The sequence below is a fragment of the Pan troglodytes genome, chromosome 5, assembly GCF_028858775.2.
Source record: "Pan troglodytes isolate AG18354 chromosome 5, NHGRI_mPanTro3-v2.0_pri, whole genome shotgun sequence".
In the NCBI taxonomy this organism is placed as follows: Eukaryota; Metazoa; Chordata; class Mammalia; order Primates; family Hominidae; genus Pan; species Pan troglodytes.
The window spans coordinates 42841299-42867273 of NC_072403.2; the positions used below are offsets into that span (position 1 = coordinate 42841299).

Below are 25975 nucleotides of genomic sequence, written 5' to 3' on the forward strand. Positions count from 1 at the left end.
GGGTGTTTCCCTAGGAAAGTTAATATGGGTGACAAAGTTATGAGACCTTAGTGGCCTCAACCAGTGTACAGTTACATAACACCCACACAGGCACACTTCTGCGTTCCTGGGAAACAAGGACATGTGAGGTGAAACTGCCTGTGAGTCCACTGTTACTAGGCCACTGGGAACACCCACTTGTGCACAAGCAACCCAGGGGCCTTCCCTTTGGCGGGGGTGACTCAGCCCCTACCTGTGGAGGGAAATATGACCAAACCCACCAGACCCCAACTCTCACAAGCCAGGTCACCTCGAGCAAGGGCAGAGAAATACCTGGGGGAACCCAGCTGAGTCTCAAAATATTTGTAAGTTTTGTCTGCTTACAGACTCCAGTGCTGGGCAAAAACCATTTGATGGAAGGGAGGTCTGCCCGTTCTGATGTAACCATGGCCACTACACCAAGTGACTCTTCGTAAAACTTGAAGCTACGTTATCCTCAAATGGTGCTGAGATATGACAGTCAGGGGTGTGAGTGGAACACTTTCTGAAAGGCCTGTCTCCCTGGCAACAGACCTGCGCACTGATTGCTGCTGTGGAAACTGACACCCCAGCCTCATCACCCAGTGTCTCCCTGGAGACTGAGCTACACCAAGCTCTGGTACCTACATCTCCAATCTGGCAGCCCCCTGCCCTGCCTCTTTACAGCCCCTTCTCACACCAACAGGAAGGACTTGGAAAGATAGACTCTATAGATAGATTTTTAAACTTACAAAAATAAGAGACTCCCCACAAAAAACTCCAAATCACCAATACATTTATTTGCGGGAGATGAGGTCAAATCTTACCATGAACTTTAAAACTGGGTAGGACTACAGACACTGATCTGCCCAACCTCTGGGTATTCACAACTGCACAGGTAACCAGATCCTGTACGCGAGGCATCACCATTAAACAGATGAGCATTAGATGAGGAGGACACATTCTGAGTAGTTGCATGATTTCCCATTCAGAGGCAGGTGCTGCCCTCATATCAGAAAAGTAGTGTTGAGAAAAACACAGGCAGAGCCTGGCCATTTGCCTCCTAGCATAGGCCTAGACATGATGGTGGCCACGTGCCAGGGGACCACACCCTATGTACAAAGCAGGAGAATGATGCTCCCAGCTGAGCTGCAGGATGGGCGCTGGGCTGACTGGAGGGGTAGACGGGGTGGGGTCTGACCCCATTAGCCTTTCCCCATCCAACCTGGGCCCCCATAAGCCATTCTCTGGCCCTCTGCACAAGACAGACTCAGCAAATCTGCGAGGTATGGGGATTCTGCCAACTCCCCACCTCGCCTCACCTTCCCTAGGTCTGCCGGGTGACCCAATCCACTGGGTGCAGCCCCACCCCCGCTCAACCCCACATCTGGACAGACACATGGCAAATATGGAACTGAAGCCCAGCTGGGCTGGAGCACATCTGGTTGTTGTTGGGTTGGAGTCGTCTTGCAGGTGTCCCAAGGTGGTCAGGCCTCACCCACGGTGGCCAGGTTGAGACCGTGTTTTTTAGATGATTCAGGTTACTCCAGGGCAAAGCATGATCCTGATGACACCCGGCGGAAAAGCAGGCTGGAGCCTCGGAAGAGCTGGCCCTGGACCAGAAGGAAAAGTAGGGTGAGTGAAAGGGAGGCCACGCTTCCTTGTCCCTCTGAGAGGAAGCCAGTGTCAGGCAAAGAAGGGTCCAGGAGCTCAAAGACCCAGCTCCGGGGTGGACGGCCTCGGCCTACATCCCTGGAGGGCAGAATCTGCCTGTGTTGAAGCAGAAGGGAGCGGTTCATTTCCTGCCCAGGGGTGTCTTTGGGGCTACTCTGTAGGAGAGCCCTAGAGAGGAGGCTCATTGCCCCTCTTGCTTCAGAGCCCAAGTGGTCTAGGACTCTTTCAGTGCTCACAGGGAGGACAAGACACACTCACGCTGACCAGGGCCACTGGGAAGAACTGCGGCTCTCCTCCCTGCTTCCCTCCCATCTGTCCTCTTCTCAGCCTTGAGGCCACTCAGAGCTCTGGCTCCCTCCGGGCCACTGCCCCGTTTCACTGCGAGGCAAATCAAGGCCAGGAAAAGGCAAGGTTCTGCCCTCGGCCAAAGCCTGGACCCCTGACTGCTGGGCCCAAGAGCTCCAGCTAGGGAGAGGTAGCTTCGGTACAGAACACGAGAACCCAAGGCTGGTACTGCTGCCAGGTCCCCACGTGGCCCAGCCCCACCCACAGGCTCTCCTGGGCCCAGGAATGTCCTGCAGGAGGGAGGAGTCGGTTTCCAATGCCAGCCGCCCTAACAACCCAGGAACTCAGCTCAACTGGTTACAGACCTCGAATTTTCAGCCCATGTTACTTGAAGGAGAAGCAGTTCTTGGGCTTTACCACCTGCCACCTGGGCCAGAGTTCTCTTATCCTTATCCTAAGAGTCTTTAAGACTCAAAGAAGAAAAGGTCTTGTCTGATGTATAATCTTAAAATAAACCCACACTTAGCCACCTCAAATCCTTTCTGAAATTATTTAAGATGAAAACTTAAATGCCTTATAGATACCAAGTATCTCCTCACAATATTAAATTCCATGAAACCACTTATCTTTGCATGCAATGAAGCATCCACAAAACCATTTCAGCTGAAAGATGTAGCAAAGAACAGGAAAGGCCTCCCCTCCGTCCAGTGCTTGCTCACCTGCACACTCAGGTACTTCCAGCAGTGAATCCAGGATTTGAACACCGGGGAGTAAGGGGGGAGCCCAGCTTGCAGCCTGCCAGGGAAGGAGAGTGTAGATGCAAAGAACAGTGGAAGACAGCCAGCCACGGGAAAGCCACTTCAAGAAGGAATGCCTTCAGGCTACCACCCATCCACACCCTGACCCCTGACACCACAGTTTACCCCAGGGGGTACTGGGAAATCCCAGCGGAAGCCAGGGTGCCTGGCAGGCCAAGCCTACACACAGAGCAGGTGGGAGGGGGCAGAGTGCTGGAAGGGCTCGGTAGGTCTCCCCCACCCCACAGCCTTGGTAGGTAGAGTGGCAAGTAGAGGGGCGCACACCTACCCGCAGTTGTTCACAGCCATGAGGTCGCCAACTAGCAGGAAGGGGTAGGTCAGCATGCTCACTGCAATCTGAAACCCAGAGAGGCCTGAGTGCCAGTGACCCACCCCGGCCCAGGGAGCAGGGACACACCACGCCAACACCCTGTACCAAGACCTGCCTCCAGCCATTACCAGGGTTGGCCTCCTAGGCCCCACTTGGGTCCGCAAGGCAGTGGGAAGGAAGGACAGCTGGCACAACTTACCCCCATCACGAACTTGGTATAGCTCCGGATGGCCAGGGCCTGGCTGAACTGAGGAGACAGAAGGGAAGAGTGGTTTGCCACAGGCACCTCAGGATGCAGACTTCGGCAACACATGCCCTCACCCCACCCTCTGTGCTGAGCTCCTCACAAGCACGCTGCACATGCCTTTCCTGTCAGCCCTCACAGTCACTGCCCAGAGAAGGCCTGGGGGGCAGAAACGGGGTAAGTGGACTGAAGGGAGTCCCGAGAAGGAGACCCGGTAAGAGGGATCAGCTGCCGCTGCCTGTGCAACCCACTGGACTGTGAGCCTCAAGGGCTGAGCCCGTGTCTGCCTGATCAACATCCAGGGCTTGGCACGCAGTCAGTGCTAAGACAGACATGCACCCTGAAACCCAAAGACGAATCCTGGCCTGTGGGGTGAGGTGAGGGCAAGTCCAGGCTTATCGCCACCTCCACCTCAGCAAGCTTTTCCCCCTTCAGACCCCAACTCCTCAAATCCTGCTTTGCTGAAGCAAACAGCTCCTAGTGAGGAAAGGTGACTCCCCCACCCTCAGCTTCCTGTGGAGCGGCCATCCCACCAGATCGATGGCCTGGGTTCTTGGTCAGAGATTTGCTCAGATGTCTGCTTGAGTGGCTTTGACAGCCCGGCAGCCTCACCTCGGCCTTTAAGCCACATACAGAAAAGCACTCGAAAAACACTTTAGACAAATCTGTTGACTGCTGTTGTTGCTGATGTAAGCACGGCAGCCTCTGGTCAGACAGCTGCCCACCTAGACGAGAAACCACTTAGCGGTGCACTCCTGGCCACCCTTGCTCTGTATGTGACAGCAGCAGCTTACCCACCCACAAGGCCCCCCGAGAAGGGGCAGAACTGCAGGAATGTACCACTGTGATTGCAGATGGGGTGGGTCTCTATGGAGCCACTTTAATTTGCTTACATTGAAAGGCCAGTGAAAACTCACCTGCCCAGGTCAAGTGGCCAGTCTCCCTGCAAGCAGAGGCTCCCATCTGGGATGGGGCACTCCTCACCACACAGAACAGACATGTACCACACACACACACACACATGCTGAACATGACCCCCTTCCCACCCAGGTGATTCTGGCAGACACGTCCCCAGGCCCTCCTAGCCTCCTGGGAGGGAAAGCCACTTCAAGAAGGAATGCCATCCTTCTTGAAGGTGATCCCCACTGTGAGAATGTCTGGACACTGCAATTCCCAGCCATCGCTGCTCCCTACCTCTTATCTTGGTTCAGGCAGAACCAGTCAACCCCTCAGGTACCTGGATGGCCTTCCTCAACAAGTGCTGTGTAAAAGGACCAGGCCTTCCTATGCCTGACCCGACCTGCTGAAAGGTCTATGTATACTAGGCTGTGTAGACCACAGCTAACAAAATAGGAGGGTGTATCGGACTGTACACTTCCTAGCAGATCTGAAAAAACTCAGAGGAATGCACCCTTGGCCTGGCCAGGGATCTAATTCCAGCCCTGTCAGTTCCAGCTGAGTGACTCTGGAGAGCCCAGAGCCTCTCCAGAATTTGTGATCTCTGGGTCTCGATTTCTGTATTGGTAAACGAACATTATACCTGCCCTGTTCCCTTCACAACTAGGATGCCATCAGATCAAAGGCCATAACGTTCACGAAAGGGTTTTAAAAAGCAAAAGACGTGACGCAAAGGTCAAGATGTGATCACTATTAGCTGGTCTATCTTCTGACTTCCTGAGCCCTAGTTGGGTCACTGCCTCGGAGCAGCCTTAGATAAGCTGGGGTCTGTTTCTAAGGCTGCCCAGGGACAAGCATTCCATTAATTCCTCCCAGGTCTGGGTACTAATCTGGAATCTCGCCTCTTGAGGCCATTCTCCCCTTAGACAAAGATGACTCCAGGGATAATGAGAGGTCCTCTCTCACCCTCCGGGCCTGATGCTCAGAATCCTAGAATCCTTGAGTTTGTCCCAGACCCTGGGCATCAGCAGTACACGGAAAGAAGGACAAGTCCTTGTTCCAACCAACCTGGGAACCTGGATTCTGGTCGTTTCCCAGCCCCCCTGGGGTGTCACTCACGCTGTCATCCACCAGGTAGGCATTGATGAAGTGGGCCAGCAGGTTACAGCCCCACAAGAAAACCACATCGCCCAGGAGGTGAGGGATTAATCCACTAAAAAACAAGGTAAGCAGAGATGAGCAGGAGAGGGAGAGGAGCAGTTCCTGGGGGCTCCACACCCAGGAAGCAGGCAGGGATGTTCCAAGCTCAAAATCTTAGCATATCCAATGGCACAGCCTTAGAAAGGAGGCCTGCAGGGTCCAGCAGCTATGCACACTGGGAAGGTAGTGCTCCTTTTCCTATGGGGAGGTGTTCTATGCCGCTTTGGATGCCATAAATTAGCTAACAGTCTCAAGCAGTTTTCAAACCACAGAAGCCAGGGATCAAGATGTGAATACTGCCAAATTTGGAATTTCCAAATGCAGATAATAAGAGTGCCAACGTGTTGGTAATTTTCTCCTGGCCTCTTTACCTAACCAACTCTCAGAAGACACACTGCTCAATGCATCTGTTCTCTTTGCCCCTGAAAATACTCTATCAAAAAGATTCTATGCAAGCATTTACAAGGAGGGCTAACTTTTTAAGTGATGGCCTTTAGGATAAACAGCTCTATAAACTGCTAAGGAAGGTTCCCCAAGATGCAGTGCTGAGGGCAAAAGGCCAGTTTGAGGTCAGTGAGTCCCATGTGCCTCTTGTGTTTTTTACAATGTGTTTGCTTGTTTAGGTACAGAGTGCCCTGGGAGGCTCGCCAGGAGAAGGATGGCTGTCTCCTGGGAGGAGAAGCAGAATTTTTGTTTTTGAATTAAAAAAAAAATCTTATATTTGAAAAACTCAAAAGAATATATGTAATACATCTATGAAGAGTATTAATAAAAGGAACCTCTGTGAATGCAATTTCTAATCTTGTCGTCCCTGCCTGTGCTCAGATTGACTTTGTGCTATACCCTTTGGTGCTTTCTATGCACTGTAACATGTATGAGTATCACCTGTTCCAAAATCACATGGGGAGAAAGAACCCAAAGAGTAGGCATCTGTTGTGCAGGAATCCTATTCACACACCAGAAGAGAACTACGCAGTGTGAAAAATGCCAGAGGTGGTCATGTGCAGTGTTTCAAGATGGGTGGCTGTTTCTGTAGAGCAGCCATTGGCTGGGGTCCCGGGGCTGCCCCTTTGGCAGGGCACATGGTCCCTGAGGGCCACAGATGCCCTGCACTTTGTCACCTCACATCCAACTTACTTCACCTCTAAAGAAAGCACATACTGAAAAGACTATGTTCAGAAAGAATAAAGCACAGACAGAACCCAGAAGCCAGGCTTGATGAGTTGTTTTTTGACTTGCTGTTTTAAGGTCTAGGCGATGACATACATGCTGATAGGTATGTCACAAATGTTGGTTTGTTACCAGGTACATGTGCAAATATATGTATGTATAAATACTTACACATACATATATGTGTGTGTGTGAATATAAATCAGAGTTTCTCAACCTTGGCACTATTGACATTTTGGGCTGAATAATTTTTTTTTTCCCCAAGAGACAGGGTCTCACTCTATCACCCAGGCTGGAGTGCAGTGGTGCAACCATAGTTCACTGCAGTCTCCAACTCCTGGGCTCAAGCCATCCTCCCACCTCAGCCTCCCGGGTAGCTAGGACTACAGGTGCATGCCGCCACGCCCAACTAATTTTTAAAAACATTTTTGTAGAGACAGAAGTCTCACTATGTTGCTCAGGCTGGTCTTGAACTCCTGGCCTCAAGTAATCCTCCTGCCTCGGTCTCCTGACAGCTGCAGAAACCACTGAGACTAATCCCAAGTAACTGGGATCACAGATGCAAGCAACGACACCTGACTGAATAAGTCTTTGTTGCGGGGCTGTCCTGTGTACTGTAGGATGTTTAGCAGCGTCTCTGGCCTCTACCCACTAGATGCCAGTTGTGACAACCACAAGATGTCTCCAGACACTGCCGATGTTCCCCGGGGAGCAAAATCACCTCCTGCTGAGAACCGTATATATATTTCTGTATTATATACACACACATGCACCTACAAGTAGTCACTAATTGGTTAAACAAGGGGCCATAAATAAAAAACATCTCACAAACTGGAAAACCATGATATAAAGACTTCTTATGAATAATATGGAGCCCTGTATCTAGTACAGCAGATACTGTTGTATACCATGTGTCTATCACGTTTGTGACATACTTATCAGCATGTATGTCACTGCCTAGACCTTAAAACGGCAAATCAAAATACAACTCATCAAGCCTGGCTTCTGTCTGCACTTTATTCTTTCTGAACTTAGTCTTTTCAGTATGTGCTTTCTTTAGAGGTGAAGTATACTGGATGTGATGTGACGAAGTACAGGGTGTCTGCGGCCCTCGGAGACCATGTGCCCTGCCAAAGAAGCAGGTCCTGGGTCCTGGCCGATGGATGCTCTACAGAAAGAACCACTCAGCAGGACAAGATTTTCTGGCTTTTCAAGAGATGCCAGAAATGTGGATTTTTGTGCAACATATCTTAAATGTTAACGTCAACAACTAATTTGTCAGAAAAGCAATGTCAAACAGAATCCACTGGCTGTGGTCAGCCTGTGAGCTTCCAGAGCTCCACCCTCAGTCCAAGTCAGATTTTCAGTCATGTTTTAGCAGTGAGGCCAAGGACTATACAGTGACTTAGCTCATGAAGACCAGCCCCACACCCACCACAACTGGATGAGGCCCAGTGGGGCTGGTCAGTTCATCTCCCCCATGTACTAGACACACAGTTCCACTTTTACATGAGCCATGGCCTGAAAAGGGCTAAGCAGCTTGGACACGCTATGGAGCTCTAGAGAGCTGGCTGCAGCACTCAGGCTAGGGCAGGGCCATGTAGTTAAGTCCCAGGCCAGCAGCTGTGGTCTGAGAGGTTGAGGACACACCTGTTAGCAGAGCCATGCCCGTGGCCAGTTATGGGGTGTATAAACTCACGTACACAAAGAATCCCAGCAGCCCTTCCTCTTTGAAAATCTTCCCAATGGAGCTCAGCACACCACTGTGAAGAAGGCAAGACAGAGATACAGGGTCATGCAGTCACCTACCAGAAGCCCACCCGTTGGTGTGGGGCTGAGCCCACCAGTTCTGCTCAAATCCAGCCAGTCCTGGCGGGGATGGGGAAGACTATTACCATGAAGAACCAAGTAGAAAGGCAAAGAGCGCTTGTTCAGGGTGAGGAGGAGTTTACACAGTTCACGGAGACTGGGGAAGCCCAACCACCCATGGGAGCAGCCCACTAGCAGTCCTCTACTGGTGTTTTCTGTGAGATAGGAGTTTAGGAATGCATCTCCTGACTTGGGCCGCTGCTGCAGAGGCGGCAGGCCCTTCTCTTACCCAGCCCTCACACTTATCTCTGGTTAAACAACCCTCTAGCAGAGGAGCCCATAGGCCTGCCCAAGAGTAAGAGCAGGAGGGGGCAGTAAGCAAAGAGAAGTACTTTCCCAGAGGGCAGAGAAAGAATACAGGGCCCTGCAGGAGGAGGCACTGGAACCAGCCTAGGAGAAGACATCTGGCACTCCTCAGCAGGGAGCCGGGGACTCATGCCCTGGCCACTGCACCCTGTTAGAGATGAGAGGACAAGCTGGATGAGAGGACAGGCTGTGGGTTCTTGGGTGTGAAATGCCAAGGAAGCTCAATAACAACCTACTAACAGAGGGAGCCAGTGGAAGGCAAAGCCCTGGGTAGCCCCGGTCCCAGATCACCCCAGCCCTGCCAGGCCCGGCCCCACCACTCAGAACAGTGGTGGCCAGATTATACCCTTCTGGTCCCAACTACCAACCTCATAATCAGTCTAGGGGAATGGGCCAATTTCCCATTAATGACCCCAAAATGAGGCACCATGGCAGCTGAGCTTCCTGGGATGATGGCCCCGCAGGACAGCTGCAAAAAACACTGACCCCAGGAAATGAGAATCTTAAGAGAGGAAGGGCAACCCAGGTGTGTCCTTCACACATGCCTCCAAGACCCACCTCCGTGTCAACACATATGCCCCTGGCACCTGCCCAGGGCTGCACGCAGCAGATCTAGGTGAGGGTCTGGTACACAATGGAAGGGATGAGCCCCAAGCCCATGGGGTGGATGGCTTCTTCATAGGGGATAAAAAGAGCTATCAGCCTATGAGGGCCAGGAAAATCGTTAGAGCATTACTTCGGGAGTCCAAAAGGAGACCCCAGCTCAGTCCTAAGTGGCAGAATCAGCTCTGAGGCCAGAAATCCTAATCCAAGCTGACTACAATCCCACTCACCCCTCTGCAAAGGCATCTAGGCTCATCTAGGGCTGCCCTTCATAAGAGATGAAGAAGAGAAAATGCCCCTGGACAGACTATTGAAGCCACTGCCACATTCCTCAGAAGCCAGGCAGCAGGCTGAACTCACACAGCACTAGGGCAGAAAAGGTGCAGCAACCAACCCCAGCACGGCCTGCCCTGGCTGACTCTGAAAGGGTAACAGGGCCACTCTGCCAGTCCCAGGAGTTACCCACCTGTACTTGGCCTCCCGTCCCACAAACTGGACCATGCAGCGCATTGAGATGACTGAGGAAAAAAAAGAAAACACACACAGGTGATGTGGTGGGCCACACCTCATAATGCTCCAGCCACCGGGTGCCAGGTGCAGAGTGGCCACTGAACAACGTGGCCTATTCAGAGAGCAGGAGAGGAAGAGGGCCTTTCGGATTCCCTGTTACACCCCATGACCACAGCATGCCATTTCTACTGCCTGGGAAGAGCCCCACCTCCCTTTGGAAAGAATTCCAATCTCTCCTCAGTGAGGTGGGTTCCAGTAGAATACCCCCAACCCCACTACCACTTCCCAACAGGTCTACGGCTGTCTATGTACAGTCCACGAGGGGGCGCCCCTCACCCCACGCCCCCGACCTCAGCTTAGATACAGTCTCGGGGGAAGGGGGGTGGCTTACCATGCAGGGGGTGGGCCAACATGCGGGACACACACTGCATCATCATCTCGTAGGAGGTCTGGAAGAGAGCATGGGGTGGGGACTCGCCACCCTCGGCCTGTCTCTGGAACTGGCCCTCGAGGGGAGCTACAAGTGCTCAGGAGGGAGAAACCTGTCCCAGGGACTGCACATGGGGTCGGTCTGCCAAGGATGGCTCCACCTGTTGCCCACTCCCCAGTCCCCCACCCAGGAGTGCTGTCGGGTCCCAGGCTAGGCCCAACAATGGCTGAGAAGGCTTTCCGGGGTTCCCGGCACATCCAGGCCAGGGCTTCTTCCCTTACCATCCCACCCATGCATGCACAAGGACCCAACTCTTCGACTTGTCAATGACCCGCCCAACTTGGGGGTGAGAAATCATCAGGCTCCCCTCCACGCACCTCTCCCTCTCCAACTCTCAACACCCACCTCCTTCACAACTTTCTTCAGGGAAGTCTTCATATCATCCTTGTTGGAAACCTGCTCAATCTCATCTGGAGGGAAAACCTGAAACAGAGAAGGGAAAGAACCAAGTTCAGCTACGCCTCTTCCATGGAACTCTTCGGGGACTTGGGCGGCAGGAACCAGCTCCAAATATTTCCTCTGCAGTGTCTATTGGCTGGGCCCACCTCAGGTAACCTCCAGGTCTGGAGCTTGGGGGAAAAAGAAAGCCACTATCTGGTGTCACAGCTGTGGGAAAGCAGAACTGTGGGGTGGGAGCTCCCCCATGGGGCTGGAGTGAAGCCCCCAATGGTCTGGGAAGGAGGAGGCAAGACCAGGGTAACTGGCTGCTGCAGGGGTGGCTGGGAGTATGAGGAAGCCTCGGGCGACTGTTCCTGGCTTTGTGTGGGCTCACCTTCTTCATGCTACCCCGAGTCACAGTAGAGAGGGCGTTGGACATCAGCCGGGGGCTCAGGCCTCGGAACAGCCCTATCTTACCATCCACTTGCACGATGTACTTGGCTGTAAGAAAACAGAGGTGGCAGAGGAGTCACACCCAGTTCAGGGGCACCCACTCCTGGGTCACACACACCCAGACCAGGCTCGGCTTGTCCTTCAGGTAACTGCTGACTACAGGCACAGAAGGTAACATCTGTCCAGGACCTGGAAGCAGTCAGGCCCTAACCCCCAAATGTCTTCTAGCCCATTTCTTTTAGTAAAGGCCTCAAAATGTATTTCTGACAAACAAGTTCATATATTTTCTTCCTTCCTTCCCTCCCTCCCTCCTTTTTTTTTTTTTTTTTGCTTTAAAAACTTTACTTGGCAAACTCAGCCATGATTTCTCAACTCAGCAACTTAAATGCTGCAACACAGAAAACAATTCTGTTACTTAAAAATTACATTTTTCTTGAGGAAAAGAAAATAGGAAAAACCGAGAAACTGCCCGCAGGGAATGATGAAGTCTTCAACCTAAAGGAGGGAAAAAGGAAAAGAAAGGGCTCCCAGAAGATAGGCTCAAGAACGCCCCCTGCACATGCCACGGCCAGGGCAGTCTCCACCCTGTCACTGTGCTACACCCAGGATACCACCTGGCACCTGTTGGCATTGATTAGTCAAGGGAAAAACAAGTCTATGGAGAAGTAACTACAACAGGAGCACCAATGAACAATTCCATAGAATAAACTTAAATGTTATGGAAGCTAGACCCTACCTGTGTGAGTTAGTGTTTCTTTCACTAGGGTCTGTCTTTCTAAGGATACGATTCATTGTTTTCTATCAACATTTTAAACATGTTTTAAATGGCAGGGTGGTATTTTTATAAACCTGTGCATCTGGAAGCTAGCAGAACATTCTCTCAGACAGCATGCTCCCCCTGTTAGACCATGACTTTAGCTCTCTGGCACCGCGCAGAGGCAGGAAGAAGCAAATATGCCTTTTGCTCCTCCGCAGATGTCGGCCAGCCCAGCAATTCAATGCCACAGCTAGCATGGGTTTTTCATGAGGCTGAGAACACCTGTTACCTGTATATGTGATTGCCTGAGATGAGGGTGGGCTGGAAGGAGAGGAGGAGGAGGGGAGGGGATGCTGGGTGACTTGGCAAGGAGCCCTCTTCACAGAGTGAACAGGCAAAAGGAAAATTTGCTTTGGGGGAGGGTGGATCCTAGTGAGGAGAGGGAGCCTCAGGACCTCTGTTTGTGATCCTGAGCAAAACATCTACCCTCTTCCATCTGCCCACCTGTAAAAAAAGAAGGAATAAGGACCGTCATTTCTCTCCATTTCTGAGAGAACTGAGGAACAAGTGAGAGCGGAGGGAGGCGTGCTGAAATGCCTGCAGGGGCCTCTGTGGGTCCCAGGGCCTCCCTCATTCTGGGTCTTTCTGCAGTGCCAGGAAACCCTCTGGGAAGTTCTTTCTTCTACACCATAGAATGTCATGACAGCTGCAGTACTTTCAGCCATGACAAGTAGAGGAGCAGACACTGTCCACACTGTACCAGAGAGCCAAATGGCGGGTCCCCTCTCTGACTCCAGAGTAGGCCTGGTGTCCAGAGATCCCCAACAGACATCTGCTCACACCTAGATTAAAGCTACATTTATATAAACCAGGCTGGGGGCACGCCTGAGAACTCTGCTCATCCTCAAAAGAGACAGTTAAGATGGGGGTCAAGTTCCCTCTGCTCTAAGTCCTTTTGGGAATGGCTGTGTCACATGAATAGAGATGATCTGGGCTCTAACCTCGCCTCTCAGAACACAGCACGTGCAACCAGATCCAGAAAAAGCCCCGTGCAGGGCCGCAGCCATCTGCCCCGGCTGCCTTACCTCTCTGTATACTGCCTCACTACACAATGGTGGGGTGCCTTCCTACTTCTGTCATTCCCCTCTCCACTACGCTGACAATTTTTAAGTAAAAAACAACACAAACACATTTCCTCACAAGATGACACATTCCACCTGGCCCTAGACTCTGCACTCAACAACACAGGGACAAAACTGGAAGAGAAATATGACACCCAATTCTGCCAACAGCATGTGAAATGGAAAAGGTAAGACAGAGGCCAAGCCCCAAGTTACTCAACAGAAAGATAGATTCTGGAGAATATTCTAGACAACCAAACAGGTAAGAGCAGAGGTGCAGGAAACTGGAGGGGATTTGCCTGCAATGGAACTCCAGCTGTGAACACGGAGAAAAAGGGCACATTTAAAGAAGGCCTTCATCATGGTCATCTGGTGAGGGTAGGGACTGGGAGAGGGACAGTGAGGGTGAACATGAAAAGGCCCTGGCCAGACGGCACCTGTGGGCCAGGTGATGGGCAGCAGAGGCAGCAAGGTGGGCTTCTTGATGACAGTTGGGGAGCTTGCAGGAAGGCCTGGGCAGGAGAAGCTGACCTTACTTTGCAGACAAGGGGTGCAGCCAGGCCACAGCAGGTAAGTGGCCCGCCCAACCTCACGCAGCACACAGAAGTGAAGCTGCAATTCACTGCACACCATTCTGTAACCAACAGATGGAGACACCAGAGTGAGTGAGCACCACTCACTGCCTGAGGAATGCAGGGGAAACAAGACACCCAGGTGGGATAAAAGAAAAAAACTCAGGAGGACCCCCCCAGCCTCCTGCTGGAGTAGCAGGGCCAGGCTGCTCACAGGACAAAAGGAAATCACCCCCACGCATGTTCCAGGCACAACCCGGGGCAGCAGAAATAATAGGGACCAGTGTCCTGGATTGGCCCCTCTCTCAGGCACCTGTGTCTGTCCCCTCCTGCTGTCTGGGCTGGCAGCTGGCAGCTACAGGCAGAGGAGCTGGACCAAAGCTGTATGGTTCACCTGCTCGCACCCCGACACCATGTCCTCTCTGTACACGCTTAGATCCCCTCCTCCATGCCAGCTCGACTCTGCGTGCCATGCTGCGCAGTGGGTTCCCCGGGGCCAGCTGGTCCTGCTCCCCACCTGAGGCCTCTTTTCTGTTGGTGTGGGCTTTCCTGCTTGGGAGGCACACTCACCGTAGGTGAAGAAGCTCGGCAGATAGAGGACCTTCCTCCCCAGCACATTGGTCCCAAGGGTGGGGGGCATCGGCTCATGACCCACCTTCAGAATTAACAAAGACAAAGGGACGCTCAGAGTCTCGTGGTGATTCAGCCTCACCACCTCTCCTCACACCTCTTGTCCCCTTTGCTTAACTCTTCTCCCACAAATTCTAATGTGGCTCTTGTTCATGGTTTCCCCATCAAAGCATACCAGAAAGCTCGTCAGTGTCTCTAACCATTGGCAGCACGTAAACTCCCAATCAACAGAAATGCCTGGTCCCAGACACTGTCCAACCACAATCCAAGTCACACCCACACCCCAACATTCTTACATTCAAATCCCAAATATTCCCAGTAGAGAAACCTCCATTTGTATGTACTGCAAACCCTACTCCCATCTCAGAACAAATCTCAGTTATTCTCATCTCCAGATGAAAAACTTCATTCCAACCTCAAATCCAAATGTGGCAATAAGAAAATACATCATACCCAAACCTCAGACAGGTCAGCCATTAAGTCATCTATTCCAAAGTGCACCCCAAACTCAAATTTCTTACCAAATCTACTGCAGACACCTCCATGTCTATTCCTCCCATTCCCAGGCTTAGCAAACTGTTACCTCAAATTCCAGCTGCTCCTCAAACATATCCTTAGCTGCGTTCTCACCTCAATCACCCTACATCCCTGTGACAAAACGACCCCCTCATTTCTGTAGGGCTATGATAGTTCTTGCTGTACAGATGCTTCTTACATCTGAAATATTTATTTATTTATTTATTTTTTTGAGACGGAGTTTCACTCTTGTTGCCCAGGATGGAGTGCAATGGCGTGCTCTCAGCTCACCGCAACCTCCACCTCCCGGGTTCAAGTGATTCTCCTACCCCAGCCTCCCGAGTAGCTGGGAATACAGGCACCCGCCACCATACCCGGCAAATTTTTTGTATTTTTAGTAGAGACGGGGTTTCTCCATGTTGGTCAGGCTGGTCTCCAACTCCCGACCTCAGGTGATCCACCCGCCTCGGCCTCCCAAAGTGCTGGGATTACAGGCATGAGCCACTGCGCCCAGCCTGAAATATTTATTAAACCCGCGGGTGGGTGAAGGACCATCCATATCCATGTGAGGAGCAGGAAGTCTCTGTCGAGGGGTGAGAGCCCCTGCTGCCAGGGAGGAGGCAAGGTGTCAAGGAGACCAGCACCTAGGTGGGGAGTGAGAAGGCCCCTTCCTCCCTTGGCAAGGGGCCAGGATACCAGCCCTGTGCCCTCTAAGCAGGCCAGCTGGGCCCATGGACCACAGCGATTCCTCTGACATGTGGGAGAGGATTTGGCCTGCAGCTGTGGGAGGCAGTAGAAGTGGCAAGTTAGAAAGCGCTACCTTGTAAACTGGATTAGGTATGCTTCCAGTGCTTTTTGGGATCAACCCTGTCCCCTTTTGCCTTTATCAAGCAAGTGCTTTTGAAAGTTCAGGCTATCTCCTATGGATCTGATTCTGAGATGCCTAACAGATTAATGATTGTAAATTTAAAAACTCCTCTATGATGGGGACTGTCTTTAAAAGAAAAAAATTTTGACCCAGTGGAGCAAAGGAGGAAAGGGGTGAGTCAGCTGACCCAGGCAGTGAGTACTTCCCTTCTAGACCTTTTCCCTTCTGGGTTAAAAGCTCCAAGGTTGTTCTGAATTAAGTTTTGTCTTGATCTGTATTCTCTTAAATACAGGTGGTATTCCTTTATTCCTCCACTCCAAATCGCCACAACTGCTCTTTTGCTGTCCTTACCCAGTTTAGTCAACACTATTTGGGAGTCCCACTGACCCCAATTTCATACTTAAATTTGTAACGTTATCCCATATCCCCATGGCTCCCAAATCTGTTGAATCTATTTTCTTAACTTCTATTGGGTTATCATAGGCACACTGGCTGTATCTCACCCCCATTCCTCCTGCCTTCAAGTTTTAATTATTTGTTCCCAAGTCATTAAACCCAATTTCAACCTCAAATCTGTTAACCCAGTCCTAACTACGGCAAATGCTGTGGCCCTATATCAGATACCAGCAGGGACAGTCTGTCATCTTAAAATCTCCGACTCCCAAACCTGACAGCCACATGCACTAATCTAAGGCACTGCATTTTTACGCACCTAATCTAGACAATCCCCAAATCTGTCACTCCACTCCTGACACCCCCACTCCCAGTAATTTGCCTTTCTGCAAGTTATTACTCTGATTCCCAAACTATACCCATTGCAGATCTTACCCTAATATATGTTACACTCAACACCAGCTGGGTTCAAATCAGACAGGCACCTCTGGTCCTTCAACAGGGCTCATCCATCCTTACCTGCCCACCATCTAGTTCTTCTCACGCTTTGGTGTCCTTCATTCCCCCATTCCCTTCCCAAACCACCCTCATTTCAATGTTCTTTCAAACCAGATCTGCCATCGTCCAAATGATGAAGCCACTTCTTCATTTCCCTCACACTGAGCCCTTGTGCTCCAGTATCCTTCACTCCACAGACTCTCCCACCTGTGCCCTAAAATCCTAGCCCTCACTCAGTCTCATTCCATCAGTTTCCAGAACCCTCACTTCTCAGGTCCCACCAGTTCCAAAGCACCAATTTATCTCCCAAACTTCAAGTTCAAACTGCTGTAAATACAATCTTAACCCTGTAAGACAGCCCTCATTCCCAAATCACAACCAAATGCCAGTCTGGTCTACACCTTCCGCCATCAACAATTTTCAAATCTGTCACAATTAGGGTCTAGTCAGGCACCTTGATGCCCCTGACTGAATCTCCTCATTCCTTGTCATATTCCTGGTCACACCCACAAATCTATTACCATTCCTCGGATCCCAGATTTCAATTACTATCATTCTCAAGGCCTTCTCATTCCAGTTGTATTTTGCATTCTCTCGGTTCAATTATAGAGATGGTAAAATCTGACACCCACCTGCCTCAACTCAAATCTTGGATGGGTCTCCAATTCAATTTTTACCTTCCTCCCCCCACGCTTCTTAACTGGAAAATTCTGGCCTAATGACCCCCATCAAAACTGTACCCATCCCAGCCACACCCACCTAATTCTCACACCTCCACACGCCCTTCATTCCAGCTCACTCCTCAAGCAGCACACTTCATCTGTACCGCATTGCTGGCCACCACCAAATCTGCCAAGTGCCTATGCATCCCTCTGTTCCAGAGACATCCCTACCTCGGTCTCAATTTCTGGTAGTCCCTACCTATCCTGCCACCTATGTCTCCACTGTCCCTTCTGCCCAATTTCAATACTCCCGTGCCCCTTCTCCTCATCTGCCCAGATACAAGCACCGTGATTCCTCTCTCTGACCCCAACTATGACTTCCATTTCCTCCTCCAAATGCGTCATCCCCCTTCCCCGCTTAAAGTCTCCTCCTAGCTCCCCTCTCTAGACAAATCGCTGCCACTCCCCTCCCCCAATGCTGGCCCTATCTGTTCCCCTCCCCCCATACGCGTCACCCTGTCCCCTCCTCCTACCAAATCCGTCGTCGCCATCAAATCCAGAGCCCCCATCTCCGGTCAACCGATAGCATTCCCCTGCAAAAGTCTTTGCTTTCGCACTCTCCCACCAAATTAAATCACAATGCAACCCAAGACCTCCGTCTCCTCTGTCCACCCCCAGTCTGGTGTCCTTCTTTCCCTCCTAAATTTCTGGCCCTGGCGCCCACTTTGTCCCCACCCCAAGACGTTTTAAATCCATCTCTATCAAATCCAGAGCCTCCGTTCCCCTCTACCCCAATTATGTGCTCCTCATTCTCTAAACACTTTGCCTGGGCCCCCAACCTTCCTCCCCATCTCTTTACCCAAACTTCTTGCCCCTCCCCCAATTCTATTGCTTCTTCCCTCGCCCCAAATTCGCTCTCTTCCCTATCCCAAGTCCATCGTCCCCACTCCTTTATCTCCCAAATATGTTTTTCCAGCCCATCGCTCCCTCCTTGGCACTCCCCCAAATCGCTTGTTCCTTCCACCCTCTCCCATATCTGTTATTACTCTAACCCCTTCGTCTCCTTTCTGCATCCTAAAACCCGTGACCCCTGCGTTCCCAACTCCCTCACGGCTTCCCTCCCATCCCACCCACTCGGCCCCCCAAACCCGCCGTCCCCACCCCTCTCCCCAAATCCGTCGCCATTGACTGCCCGCCCCAATCCTCCAAATCCTGGCCTGTCACCTTCACATCAGCCTCCCATCTCCCTACGGCGCCTCTGGTCCCCCACCTGGATGAGCAGCTTCACGTAGAGCAGGGGATGGCTGAGCGCCGTCACGCCCGCGCCCAGTGCCACGAAAAGAGCCTCAGTGGTCGGGGCGTTGTCCCCAGACCCCAGGCCCCCTGACCCGCCATCCATCCTGCGGGCCGAGGGCTGAGCCGCAGGCCGAGGGTGGCGAGGATGTGCGCGGTGCGCAGGCGGTGGATCGCGAGCTCGAGCCTCGACCCCCGCCGCCGCTCCGCCGCGAGCTCCGGCTCCAGCTCCGGCTCCCGCCATCCCCGCGGCACCGCCGCGAGCCCAGGGCGCCACTTCCGGGTCCGAAGCTCCCATGGCGCCCGGCGGCGAGGTCACTCCCCGTCACGTGACGGGGCCACGCCCCCTCGCCGGCGTCAGGGGGCGGGGCCGGGGCGCACCACTCCAGGCCGCGGGGGAGCTCGGGAGCGTGGCGCGGCGGGTGGGACACGCCGGATGTGGCTCCCCGGCCGGTTGGAGGCCTAGCAGGACACTGGGCTGCGGGCCGGGGGTCAATGGTGGCGGGCAGCCGGGGCCCCAGGCTCGGGAGCTGTGGCGGCAGCCGCAGGCCGGGGCGCTCCCCTGGGATGCCCAGAGCACGCGGGGGCGGGGTTCGGCGCCTCTGGCTGCGAGACGTCCCCAATATGGTCTGAGGCGCTTCCAAGCCACCTCCCTGGCTTCGGGAGTTTTCTCTGCAGTTCTCTGCCCGCCCCTTTGCGGCCCAGATCCCAGTCGCCGCGGCCTGCGTGGAACTCTGCGCGAGCTGAATCTCCTGCTGCAGGACGAGCCCCGACCCCGAGCCCGATCCCCTCCGCGGTCCCAGCCTCTTTGTCCGATCCCATTTTCCATCTCCTCTGCCAGGAATGCTCTCCCAACCAGAGCAAATCCAGATGTCCCCTCGGCGACTGTGGGCACCCTCCCCAGCTGTGGAGCCTTCGCACGCCTTCCTCAGAGTCCGTGGTTGTAAAATTTGTTTTGCTCTAAAGTATTTGACTGTCGCCCTCACTAGATCCTGAGGGTTTTAGTGAGTCCCTCAGTGTGAGCACACGCAGGCACTGCTAGGCGCCTGTAGTTGATTCTTAGTTAATACAAATGAATAATCACAACTAGACCTTAAATTGCAGGGACTATGTGACAGGCACTTTTTAAAATGCTTTACACGTGTTGATTTAAGTGTAATCGTCACAAGAACCCTGCGAGGAAGATAGGACAGCAAGTGCCCTGTTCCTGTTTGTAAACGTGCCCGACACTCTGCAACAACACCTACAACAGAACCCTGCTAGTTTTGGGGGTTCGCAATAAAAGTTTCTGTTTGAATGGATCCTAGAGTGTGCAGGGACACAGCAATGGAAGACCTGGTCCCTTTGTCTGTACTTAGTCTATAGCCAGTTCATTGTGAGAAATTTCTTTAGATCGACACCTGCCACTGTTAGTCCGGGTTTCCCAGTCTGTCCTTTCTAACTCCCTTCCTGCCTTACCCCCTAAAAAGCTACCTCCCCTCTTCCCACTCCTGATAATGAACACTATGTACTTTCCACGTTCAAAGCATGCCACACTCCCTCTCTCCCTCACCTTGGCCTCCCTAACCCAGGCTTGTCCTAGTGAAATCACTTGCAAAGCCTGCTAGCCCTTTCAACTTGCTGTGTTTTCTCCATCAAACACAATTTTCATCAAACATCCCCCAGGAGCACCTTAAATGACTTCCTTTTGCCTAGGTTCTGATTTAGCTTTCTCAATAAGGACCTCAAAGTCAAGTTCCTAGTGCCACACTAACTCTCTACCCAGAAGAGGCGATAGGTTTTAGTTTGGGGGTGGGGGGTGGGGGTAGGGGAGGATGATTTACTTCCCCATCCTTCTGAAACTTCCTCACAGGAACCTTTTCCTTCTTTGGGCTTTTCGTCCCCATTTTTCTCCAACTGTCTGTTTTTCTTTCTGAACTTGGCTGTTCACTGTTGAGCCTTTTACTCTGCCTTACATGGTCACCTAACTTTGGGCCTATACTGTATTTGGCCCTTTCAAACTGTAGTTTCATGTGGAGCAGCAACTTTGTGTTGTCTTGCATTGTTTTGTATCTTCCACAACATCAGATATAGGACTATGCACATAGTACATGTTCAGTAAAGTATTTCTAAATGATCGAACAATTTCTCCAAGTGAAGAAATTGAAGGAAAAATAGATCAGCTAAACCAGTTAGACCCGTAGGGTACCAAGCAGAAGCAAATGTTAAACTGCACAGTAGCTGTATTTCTACAACTCAGGGCTCACAGAGACTCCAAGAGGAAGAAAAAAAGAATCCTCACAATAAAAAATGTATGAGCCGCTCAAAGAAACGTGCCATCATGAGAGAGAATGGGCAAAACAGGAAGAACTTGAGATAATAGAACCATCTCAAAGAAAATTAAAAGGAAAGAAGTAGGTTTCAAATGAAGGCAAAGATAAATAATAGGAAGTACTAGTAAAAAGAACAGGAAATGTAAAGGAAAAAAAAAAACAGGTGTATTTGAAAAGGTGCCAAACAGAACATCTAGAAATGAAAAGTATACTCACTGAAATGATTGAATGAAAGAAAATCTTCCTCAGCAGTCAAGCTACTGAGCAACCTGGCAATAAACCTTTAGAGCTATAAAGGAGTTAGCTCTGGCCAGGCGCGGTGGCTCACACCTGTAATCTCAGCACTTTGGGAGGCCGAGGCGGGTGGATCACCTGAGGTCGAGACCAGCCTGGCCAACATGGTGAAACCCCGTCTCTACTAAAAATACAAAAATTAGCTGGGCATGGTGGCGCATGCCTGCAGTCCCAGCTACTCGGGAGGCTGAGGCAGGAGAATCAGTTGAACCCAGGAGGCAGAGGTTGCAGTGAGACGAGATCACGCCACTGCACTCCAGCCTGGACGATAAGAGTGAAACTCCATCTCAAAAAAAAAAAAAAAAAAAGGCTGTAAGCTCTGGGCTTGGGTAGTGCCCCCCACTTCGGTGCCACCACCCTCTGCATATGCCACCTCACATATGCAGTGCTGACTACACTGCACTGTGACTGCCTGTTTTCTTGTCAGTCTCCCTTGTTAGACTGTAAGCTCTTTGACAGCCAGGACTGTTCTATTCATAGTTGAGCCCCAAGCCTGGCTCAATGCCTGGCACATGATAGGAACACAACAAATATTACTAGAAAATGAATGACTAAGCAAAAACACTCTCCAAAATTGTACAGTTTTTTATGGTAGCACTAATTACAGCATCAAAACTTTAGGAAGATCCATGTGCCCGATAGGATCAAGCAAAAGGAAAAAAGTTAACAGGAAATAAGACTCGTAGATCTTGAGAACTGCCAAGAATACAGACCATCCCAGGTCCCTGGAATCCTGTGGGATATGTTGTAATGAAAAGTAAATGCAAATTAGTAAGTACCCACCATTGCAATTAATTTGACATCATACTGATCCAGTCAGGAGGGAACTGAGGTGATATCAAGGGTGGCATCAGAGTTCTGGCCTCACCTGATGTTTTCTGCTGTTAACAGAATACTACAGACTGGGTAAGTTATAAAAAAAGAAACTTATTTCTCACAGTTCTGGAGGCAGAGAAGTCCAAAAACGTGGCATCAGCGTCTGGGGAGGGTCATCCCATGGCAGAAGGTGGAAGGCGGAGTGAGCACACTAGACAGAGAGATCAAACGGGGGCTGAACTTGTCCTTTTTTCTGAAGCCCATTCTTGAGATAACTAATCCACTCCTGAGATAGGAGCATTAATCTCCTCTTAAAGTTCCCATCGTTAATACCATTACATTGACAGTTAAATTTCAACTTGAGTTTTGGCAGGAACATTTAAACCATAGCTCCAGGGAAGGTGCACAAGGTGTAAGGAGAATCAACCTTGGTGTAAAGAAGATGGGCTCATTTTGATGTAGGATTCCTGTTTACTAGTTTTGGGTGAGAACTAGTTCCGGTTGCTGCCTCTGATCACCTGCTTGTCTGGGGTGAGGGCGAGGTGGGAGTGGAAACACTGGCTTTTCTTCTGTCTTGGATCCCTGGGGTCCCACACTCAGACATCAACCCCACCCAGAAGCCAAGCTGCAAAAGGAGCCAACTTTAGGTCCTGGTTCCAATTCCACTTGCCTCTGCCTCTCCCCACCCTCTTAAAAAGAAAACAACGAGGCTGGGCGTGGTGGCTCACGCCTGTAATCCCAATACTTTGGGAGGCCGAGGTGGGTGGATCACCTGAGGTCAGGAGTTTGAGACCAGCGCTGGACCAACATGGAGAAACCCCGTCTCTACTAAAAATACAAAATTAGCCGGGCGTGGTGGCGCATGCCTGTAATCCCAGCTACTTGGAAGGCTGAGGCAGGAGGATCGCTTGAACCCGGGAGGCAGAGGTTGCGGTGAGCCAAGATCATGCCATTGCTCTCCAGCCTGGGCAACAAGAGCAAAACTCCATCTAAAAAGCAATAAATAAATAAATAAATAAAAAGAAAACAATGACAACATAGGATTATACTGAACAATTATGTATGTATGTATGTATGTATGTATTTATGAAAGTCTTACTCTGTTGCCCAGGCTGGAGTGCAGTGGCAAGATCTCAGCTCACTGCAACCTCCACCTCCCAGTTCAAGCAATTCTTGTGCCTCAGCCTCCTGAGTAGCTGGGATTACAAGTGGTTACCACCACACCTGGCTGATTTTTGTATTTTTAGTAGAGAAGAGGTTTCACCCTGTTGGCCAAGTTGATCTCAAACTCCTGAGCTCAAGTGATCCACCTGCCTTAGCCTCCCAAAGTGCTGTGATTATAGGCATGAGCCACCGTGCCCAGCCTGAAAAATTTTAATATGTAAATTCAATTAATTGTCTTATAGTCAGGGACTCTTCTGCTAAGTGAAGTGAGGCAGCCTGCACAGGTGTTCAACTCTGCCTGACACTGTTGTTTGCTTTACAAGTATTAACTCCTCTTACTATTACAGTATGGGGCCAGGGCTACGATGATTATCCTCATTCTACAGATGAGGAAACTGAGATCCAGAGAGGCTAAGTAACTTCCTCAGGATCACACAGCTAATAAGAGGTGGAGCCAGGGTTTGAGTCCAGCTCTGCCTGAATGTGATGCCCTACACTCTTGAATGGAGGGCAAAGACAGAAAATGGACAAGCATGCAAAGTGATGACCCTGGACCTCCAGCTTCTGCTGGCAGGCAGGCCAGTGACTTCAAGGGTATTGCTGACACAAAGGTCTTCTGGATGTACAGGCTGTGAAGAGAGCAAGATTTCAGCAGTTGAGACACACACCCTGGTGGCTCACATGTACTAACGACACCCAAAGTGGGTACCATGTATATGCGAGCCAGAGGACACCCTGATGCCAGCCTCACTCTGGTCTTCCTCATTCATGTCATCATAACACCTGTGGAGACAGCCCCTTCTTTTTTGTTTTTTTTTTGGGTGGGGGGGGAATAGAATTTCGCTCTTGTCACCCAGGCTGGAGTGCAATGGTACAGTCTCGGCTCACTGAAATCTCCACCTCCTGGGTTCAAGTGATTCTCTTGCCTCAGCCTTCTGAGTAGCTGGGCTTACAGGCTTGCACTGCCACGGCTGGCTAATTTTTGTATTTTTAGTAGAGATGGGGTTTCACCATGTTGGCCAGGCTGGTCTCAAACTCCTGACCGCAGGTGATCCGGCTGCCTCAGCCTCCCAAAGTGCTGGGGTCACAGGCATGAGCCACCGCACCTGGCCTGAGACAGCCCCTTCTTAAAGGGTCATTACTTTCCCTTTGAAATTACACTCTGCAGCCATGTCTGTCCTTGGGAGCTCTGCAGTTGCTCACTTCTCTAGAAACTCTACCTGGTGAAGGATACTTGGGAATGGGAGTCAATAGCAGCTTGCTCTGAATCCTGGCATTGCTGCTCACAGCTGTGTGGCCCTGAGAGCCTCTCTGAGCCTCTCTTTCCTTGGATGTGCAGTGTGAACAGGGGATAAGGGATGCAACAGAGTGGCAAAGTCACCACTCAATACATGCGTCTAAAATGCTGCAAAAACATCCAGGGGGAATGCCTCATCTTTGGATTTGAGAATTTCCTCTGTAAATTGCTTTAAATATTTCCCCAGCCTCCCATCACTCCCTTCTTTGTGGATGGTTCTTTATTTGTACAACCCAGCCCTTTTCTGCACAAAGCAGGTTGGTTAACTTGCCGGTGTGGGACCACTTCTACCCAAAGAGTAATAGGGACTTCTTACTAGCTGGTGAAAGCCCTGGCAGTTCTTCCCCACCCCCACCCGCACCAAGACAAAGTCTTGCTCTGTCGCCCAGACTGGAGTGCAGTGGCGCGATCTCGGCTCACTGCAACCTCTGCCTCCCGGATTCAAGCAATTCTCCTGCCTCAGCCTCCCAAGTAGCTGGGATTACAGGTGCCCACCACCATGCCTGGCTAATTTTTTAGTAGAGACGGGGTTTCATCATGTTGGGTAGGTTGGTCTCGAACTCCTGACCTCATGATCTGCCTACCTCGGCCTCCCAAAGTGCTGGGATTACAAGCATGAGCCACTGCACCCAGCCCAGCCCCAGGAGTTCTAAGGGGACATTGAATTAAAGAAGCAGATAATTATTATGAGATAGAGCCATTCAATTAAAAAAAAAACACCTCTTATCCTTATTATGCTAAAAGAAGGTACATTAGAATTGCAGTCATCTCAGGAATTCTGGCATATCATGCAGGTCACCAGAAGTGTATTGGCATGAGGAATTGCTAAGCCAAATAATTGCCAAGTTTTTATTTATTATTTATTTATTTATTTTTGAGATGGAAATTCGCTCTGTCACCCAGGCTGGAGTGCAGTGGCATGATCTTGGCTCACCACGCAAGTTCCACCCGCCGGGTTCAAACGATTCTCCTGCCTCAGCCTCCTGAGTAGCTGGGATTATAGGTGCCCACCACCACACCCAGCTAATTTTTGTACTTTTAGTAGAGACAGGTTTCACCATGTTGGCTAGGCTGGTCTCGAACTCCCGACTTTAGGTGATCTGCCCGCCTCAGCCTCCCAAAGTGCTGGGATTACAGGCATGGGCCGCCACACCTGGCTAATTCCCAAGTTTTAATGGGGAAACACAGAAGACAACTTGGGACTGAGAGGCCCAAAGGCTTTGGCGTGAAACTTACAAGAGCAAAGAGGGGAAGTGAGGGCCTTTAAACTCCAAGGAGATGTGGTACGTTGCAGTGAGTCCAATACTGTCCCCATGTCAGAAAGGATCAAATGCCTGGTTTGTGTTCTGCTCTGTCATTCTCTTCGTGGAAAAAGGCAAGTCCACCTAAATCTTCTGTGACCCAGTCTGTTTATCCTAAGAGGTGAAAAGATGTTTTCCTCTTTTGTGGCAATCAGTAAAAATCAAATTTTAGTGGGCTCTTGCATGGCATTTGGGTGAGTTTCAGGATTAAGATTTTATCAGGACCATTAATTCAAAGGGAGACTATTCAGCAATAAAGAGGAATGAACTATTGATA

At 50.9% G+C, this 25975-nt stretch overlaps 1 protein-coding gene across 4 annotated transcripts; it reads right to left on the reverse strand.

Annotated features, from left to right (window-relative positions):
* Positions 1-776: 776 nt before the first annotated feature.
* Positions 777-18862, reverse strand: MTCH1 (mitochondrial carrier 1). 4 transcript variants are annotated; one of them, XM_009451166.5, is made up of 12 exons: positions 18492-18862; positions 14225-14309; positions 11146-11252; positions 10719-10796; positions 10275-10332; positions 9840-9891; positions 8299-8358; positions 5294-5438; positions 3284-3331; positions 3043-3110; positions 2676-2751; positions 777-1610 (listed from the first exon to the last, which is right to left on the reverse strand). In XM_009451166.5, exons 1-12 carry the CDS (start codon positions 18810-18812, stop codon positions 1539-1541), a joined length of 1170 nt encoding a protein of 389 aa, XP_009449441.1. In that variant the 5' UTR covers positions 18813-18862; the 3' UTR covers positions 777-1538. The 4 variants fall into 4 exon arrangements, with proteins under 4 accessions (XP_009449441.1, XP_001173404.1, XP_009449443.1 ...); XM_001173404.6 differs by having other exon boundaries at positions 5345-5438; positions 18492-18832; XM_009451168.5 differs by lacking the exon at positions 3043-3110 and having other exon boundaries at positions 5345-5438; positions 18492-18840.
* Between the last annotated feature and the right edge of the window lie 7113 nt (positions 18863-25975).

Bases quoted from the DNA above. Each gene is read 5' to 3' on its own strand.
- MTCH1 (XM_009451166.5), bottom strand. From the start codon at position 18,812: ATGGGAGCTTCGGACCCGGAAGTGGCGCCCTGGGCTCGCGGCGGTGCC. The intron at 11,253-14,224 runs GTGAGTGTGCCT...GTTTTCTTACAG, and splicing joins GCCGAGCTTCTTCACCTACG to CCAAGTACATCGTGCAAGTG. The intron at 3,332-5,293 runs GTTGGTTGGAAC...CTGTCTCCTCAG, and splicing joins ACCAGAATCCAGGTTCCCAG to TTCAGCCAGGCCCTGGCCAT.